Source organism: Dipodomys merriami, unplaced genomic scaffold (genome assembly GCF_024711535.1).
Source record: "Dipodomys merriami isolate MVZ:Mamm:240054 unplaced genomic scaffold, mDipMer1.0.p SCAF_4, whole genome shotgun sequence".
Classification (NCBI taxonomy): domain Eukaryota; kingdom Metazoa; phylum Chordata; class Mammalia; order Rodentia; family Heteromyidae; genus Dipodomys; species Dipodomys merriami.
Window position 1 is genome coordinate 512,479 of NW_027205603.1, and position 6,430 is coordinate 518,908.

General features: G+C 42.1%; 1 protein-coding gene across 1 annotated transcript in view; it reads left to right on the top strand.

Annotated features, from left to right (window-relative positions):
- Positions 1-4,940, top strand: part of Itih2 (inter-alpha-trypsin inhibitor heavy chain 2) — a 30,724-nt gene extending 25,784 nt beyond the window's left edge. Inside the window, exons 16-21 of the mRNA XM_069990312.1 lie at positions 422-559; positions 1,863-1,976; positions 2,355-2,553; positions 3,046-3,218; positions 3,512-3,623; positions 4,637-4,940. Of these exons, the coding sequence (XP_069846413.1) occupies positions 422-559; positions 1,863-1,976; positions 2,355-2,553; positions 3,046-3,218; positions 3,512-3,623; positions 4,637-4,784 (884 nt within the window). The 3' untranslated portion in view covers positions 4,785-4,940. The remainder of the gene's footprint in view (positions 1-421; positions 560-1,862; positions 1,977-2,354; positions 2,554-3,045; positions 3,219-3,511; positions 3,624-4,636) is intronic.
- Positions 4,941-6,430: the final 1,490 nt, after the last annotated feature.

Here is a 6,430-nt window from a genome sequence, read left to right on the forward strand (position 1 = left end):
GGGATGACAGGTGCACACCACAGCCTCCAGCTGCCCTCCACTGAGACAGGGTCTCATGGACGTTTTTGCCTTGAACATTAATCCTCCCAACTTCAGCCTCCCAAGTAGCTAGTATTATAGACATGATCCACTGGTACCTTCCCAATGTTAAGAGTCCTAGCACTTCTGCCCTCTCTCATCCCATACTATTGCTTGCCTCCACTTTGACCTTACAATCTACTTTGAGCATGCTTTATTACTTTGGTCTTTGCACACTTTTTTTTTGTTCACATATCTCCCAAGGGAATTTTGAAAACCCATGACCTCTCACATCATTCATTCATTCATTCAAATGTATTACCATACCCAGGTTTGAACTCAGAGCCTGATGTTTGCTAAGCAGGGCCCATAAAACTAATGGCTGCAAGCTCTTTCCATACAGGCGCCCTCTATTTTGGCAGCAAAGTCGCTTCAGCATCCATCCCATCGTGGGCCCAGCCCTCCCCAACACCAGTGATGGCCTTGCCTGCTGTAGGAGCCCGACCGCTGGAGTCCACGCCCCCTCCGCATGTGATAAGAGGTAGGACAGCTTCATCACAATCTTCCTTCTGTCCATCCATCAGAGAACCCTGTGTAAGTGAATAAAATCACCAGATCCTGGGAAATAGAGTGGCTTTTACGGGCACCATTGCCTTCTGCTGGAAGATGAAAGCTATTTATTGGAGCTTGCTGGAGCTGTCATAAAAGACACCCCAGGCTGGGCATGTAAATAACAGGCATTCACACATCTCCATTTTGGTAGCTGGAAGTTCAAGGTCAAGATGCCAGGAGGGTGGTTTGTATTCTGAGGTATCTTTGCTGGGCTTGGAGGCTGCCGTCTCCCCATGTATCAAACCCTCCGTTCTTTTCTTTGTGCTTATTTCTTTTTCTAAGATAGTCTCAGATTTTTGCTTAGAGCTGATCTCAGACAGATCTCTATTTCCTGAGTAGCTGGGATTACAGGCTACATTACCAAGCCCAACCTGTATTTTTCATATATGTGTGTGTGCTTCTTATCCCTTGTATCTTTCTTGTTCATTTTTTTACCTCTAGGATGTAGCCTAGAATGCATGTAGCCTAGTATTAGCCACCAAGTAATTTCCCACTATATTTATGAAATGACATAAAACTCTGATAGATGATCCATAATAAAGGTACAGTGAGGGTATGAACTGGGAAAAGTAGAAATGAGGTGCTACTGGGTCCTCAATGCCTCAGAAGTACCCCGCATATAGAAACACACAATAAATATGTATTCTACTTGAGTTAAAGGTGTCCAGGAATAAAATAAAATAAAATGCTATCCAAAAATCACTTTCCTGGGGCTGGGAAGGTGGCTCAGTGGTAGAGCGCTTGCCTTGCATGCATGAGGCCCTGGGTTCGATTCCTCAGCACCACATAAGCAAAAAGAAAAAAGCTGGAAGTGGTGCTGTGGCTCAAGTGGTAGAGCGCTAGCCTTGAGCTAAAGAGCTGTGGGACAGCGCCCAGGCCCAGAGTTCAGGCCCCACGACCGGACCCCCCCCCCAAAAAAAAAACAAAAAAACCCAAAAATCACTTTCCTGCTAAGTGTGGTGATATGTGTGTGTGTGTGTGTGTGTGAGAGAGAGAGAGAGACAGAGAGAGAGAGAGAGAGAGAGAGAAAGAGAGAGAGAGAGAGAGAGAGAGAGAGAGAGAGAGAGAGAGAGAGAGAGAGAGATCCCCTGCAATCCAGAGGCTGAGGCAGAAGGATTGGGAGTTCAAGGCCAGCCTGCGCTAGAGTCAGACCCTGTCTCAAAAGCAACAATAATAAATCACCTTCCTTCTTATAATTCTGGTTTTATTCATCTTATTTATGCATCTTCCAGTTGAAAATGACCCACATTTCATCATTTACCTGCCAAAAAGCCAAAAGAATATCTGTTTCAATATTGACTCTGAACCTGGGAAAATCCTCAACCTGGTCTCTGATCCGGAATCAGGTAAAGGAACTGAGCTATATTTGAATTAGATGATTAGATATTTGTCGTGCTTCACAATTTGTCGCAATTGGAGTTTCTTTCTCACCTGAATAGAAATCCCATATTTTTCACACTTTGGGAATTAGTGAGACATTAAATTGAATTATAAATATATTCTTATGTTTTGAACAACTATAGCTTAAAATATGTATTCTGAGCATGAACTAGCTTAGTAATGAAATAGATCAGCTCTAAAATGAGATTTATAAAGTAAAAATCCTGAAGCAATATAATAACAATTGTTTTCAAATTATTCAATCTTATCCATTTGAGCCATGGTTTCCCTACTTGCAAATAAATGGCAGGAACCCAAGAGAGAAAAAATTTTTTTATTCACAGGAATTTTAGTCAATGGTCAGCTTATTGGTGCCAAGAAACCTGAGAATGGAAAACTAAGCAGTTATTTTGGAAAACTGGGATTTTATTTCCGAAGTGAGGACCTGAAAGTAGAAGTCAGCACAGAGAACATCACTCTGAACCATGGCTCTCGGACATCTCGCTTATCCTGGGCAGACACAGCCCACATTGCTCATCAGAGGCAAGTACTATTCTGCAGTCCTGGACCCAGGGATGCAGAAATAAGTCCATACAACAACCTCAAATGGAACTGCACATCATCATTTCAAACACAAGGAAATATAAGGTCAAAGACCTTTGGTTTGGGTCACTGTTGTGTCTCAGAGCTAGCTAGCCTAGTATAGAGCATACAGGAAGCACTCAATACATGTATGGGTGTTAGATCACTGAACAAATTCTTGTACTGAAATCTAGTAGCCAACTCCTTGTTGGAGAGTGTCCTCCAAACAGTATGACTGTGTCATGGGATCTGCTGATTGGTTGTTCATTACAGGCATGCATATTAGCAGGACTTTAGAGCTGGGAACTGAACTAGCAACATTTCATAGCAAAAGTAAGGTGAGGCTCCAGGAAAACCAGTGGCATTGTACAGTGATGGAGCCAGTCATGATCATGGAAGGAAGAAGTCTGTCCTAGAATCATTTAGTTCCATGTTGACTTTCTTTCACACTAGGGTGCTTGTCTCAGTGAAGAAACAAAAAGTGGTGACTCTCACCCTGGGTAGTGACATGTCCTTTTCCATTCTGCTGCACCGAGTTTGGAAGAAGCATCCGGTCAATGTAGACTTTCTGGGGATCTATATCCCACCCACAAACAAGTTCTCACCCAGTGTGCATGGACTGATTGGTAAAGTATCTCCACTCTCGGGTCAGGTGTGGGCCATTCTAGGTCACCAGTGACTTGGGTGAGTGGAAAGCAGAGGAGCCAACACAGCAATAGCAGTACAGCGATTACAGGAACTACCTGCCCTTCTAGACTTCCTATGAAGGCCATCCCTTCCTACTGATGCTCCTTTTACCTCTAATTTCTACCCTGGAAATTCTGGGGCCAAATGTCACCTGGATCTCAGGATGAGACTCTTTTTTTTTTTTTTGACCTGGGGTTACCTGCTATTAAGTGTCAGGATTTTGTTTTTCTAGGTCAGTTCATGCATGAGCCAAAGATACATATTTTTAATGAGAGACCAGGAAAGGATCCCAAGAAGCCAGAAGCAAGCATGGAAGTAAAAGGCCAGAAGCTGACTGTCACCAGGTAGGCCTTGCGTGCCAATACCAGTAGCAAAACAGGTCTCTGGAGGACTGGACTTGCACCAGCAAAACAATAGATTTGTGAGCTAAGACAGTGGATTCTTAGTGAGTTAACATCACAGTGGAACTATTGAGACAACAGTGGGTTATCAATAGCCACTGATGAGTGTCAAGTGTGGTAAAGAGCATCTATTATAATAAATACGGCAAGTGCTAGCTCTCCATCTCACCTCTACAAGCACTTCATAGAGTATACCAGAACTTGAAGGTGGGTTCATTCAGGGTAGGCTGTGTGTCATATGCCTTCTCAAATCCTTCAAGTGGAGACCACGAATCTACTCAGAAGTAGCTGGCACTGCCCTTAAATAGCTAAGACATGCATTCAGAAGGCGAAGGCAAGAGTCTCAGGTTCATCCTTCAAGTGCCATACAAGGTTTGCTACATGATTTTGGAATTCTATTCCTACCTACTTTCTACTTACTCTTGCTGGAACTATCCATATGGGTCAACTTCTATGAAGGTTATTTGAATTATCTGAGGACACACGGCTAGCTACGAGCTAGCACACTCTGTGAGTCAATGGTAATCCTAGCTGCTCAGGAGGGTGAGATCTAAGGATCATACTTTAAAGCCAGCCTGGACAGAAAGTCTGTGAGACTCATGTCTCCAATTAACCAGGAAAGAAAAACTGAAAGGAGAAATAATGGCTTAGGTGGTAGAGTGCTAGCCTTGAGTGGAAAAAACTCATAGATAGCACCAAGGCTCTAAGTTCAAGACCCAAGACCAACATAAATGAAAACAAAAATTTTTTAAAGGGCATACTGATGATTTTCTGCCCTTTCTAACCAAGCCCCAGACTCTTAACATCTCTCCTGACTTGGAAAGCAGGAAAAGGCAGGAGATGAGCAGGGATGGTAATAAGAGGGGCCACAAACAGCAAGGAAAAGCAGGTGTCTGGCTCTGCCCACTAGCCAGTTGTGGTCTGAACTCTAACCATGCACATCCTTCCTCTCACAGAGGTTTACAGAAAGACTACAGAACAGACATCGTTTTTGGAACAGATGTTCCCTGCTGGTTCGTGCACAACAGCGGCAAAGGTTTCATTGATGGACATTATAAAGATTACTTCGTGCCTCAGCTCTACAGCTTCCTCAAACGGCCTTGAACATTTTTCATCTTGAACATTGTCTGTATACATGTACAGTTTTTTTTCCCTTGTCACTTTTGCAGCCATTCCTTGGTTTGAATGACAAAACAAGTCCAGGTATCATGGTTGCTTGGAAAGCCTGTTAACGCCTCTGAATAAACCTTTTGCAAAGAAGGTTAGTCTTCTGTTGTGTTTTCAGATGCCAGTGTGTATTAGATGCAAAGGGAAGTGGCTTTCGTGAGTCAAACTGTCATCCAGGGTCATAGCTCACTGCTGCTGTTAGATTCTCAGCGTGGTTGAGTAAGTTACTCAGGAAGGTTAATTAAGAGGTTATAGGAACACAGAAAATGAATGAGTCCTACTTGATCTTAATTTCTTTGTAACTGAGATTGATTGCTTCATTGATTGATTTTCCTTTCATTTATTTAGCTTGCTTGTTCAGCTGGTGCTCTATCACTTGAACCATGACTCCAGAAGAGCTTGTTGCTAGTTATTTTGGAGCTGGAGTCTTGAGACCGAATGTCTCTGGCTTTCTCTGTTGGATCCATTTTCAGTCACTGTTACAAGAGTTAAGATGGTTTCTCACCATCTTCAGTCTTATCTGTTATGTTAGACTGCCAGCAAAAAAGACACTATCTTCTATAGTTCACAAAAGGCCTAGGGTTGAGTGTTATTGGACCACATCTGGGCAAATCACTCCAAAGAAAGTGATTGAACCAGCCTGACACAGGTTGCCGGCTAACCCCTGTGATGTCTTGCTTGAACTGAGAGTGGAGGTGGCTGACGGCTTCCATTCAAAGGCGGGAGACTGTACACTAGTAGTGAAAACACAAGAGGCAGGGTAAGGAATCCTACCAAGATGTCAGCAGCTTCCCATAAAATACTGAGGGATGGATTAAAGCCTTTGTCAAATAGCTTGGCGGCATAGTTTCATGGGCAAACAACTGGACCTTGGAGTTGGGTAGACTTTTAAGTTGAATGCTGGCTGTCCTCTGTACTAGTTATATAATTTTAGAATGTTAGTGTTCTTGAGTTAAAAAATATATATAATATAGTAATATATAATAAAACAATAAATTCCATAATTATGTAATTTCAGAATTGATGTGAGAGCTGCAGAAAATACATAATGTACAAAAATCCTAAAATCAAGCACATAATTGGTAGTTAACATCAGAGAGAAGTGTAACTAAACAGGTTAACATCTGAAACCTGACTTGCTAGAAATCTGGCCTGAATAATTTCAGCGAAGAGATGATGTAACCAATTACATATAACTCCCTAATTCTGTAAATTCAGAATCAACTGTGATTTACTTCATTGGAAAATGCTTCATCTCTACCTTTTAACATTTCTTTTCATCAATATCTTCCTGAAATCATCTCTGAATGAAATAAAGCAGTGTATTCAGGTTCAGTTCAGTAAAATTTTGTTTTAAAGCACAAAAATAGGATCCTGAGCTATATTTTTTTCTGTATGTTATTGTGCTAACCAACATGACACTAAGACCTAAATTCAGTACTTTATGAAGCATCCTGAGCTATTCTTTTTAAAAACAAATGGAGGGCTGAGAAGGTGGGTCAGTAGTAGAGTGCTTGCCTCCCACGCATGAGGCCCTGGGTTCAATTTCTTAGCACCACATAAACAGAAAGGCCAGAAGAGGC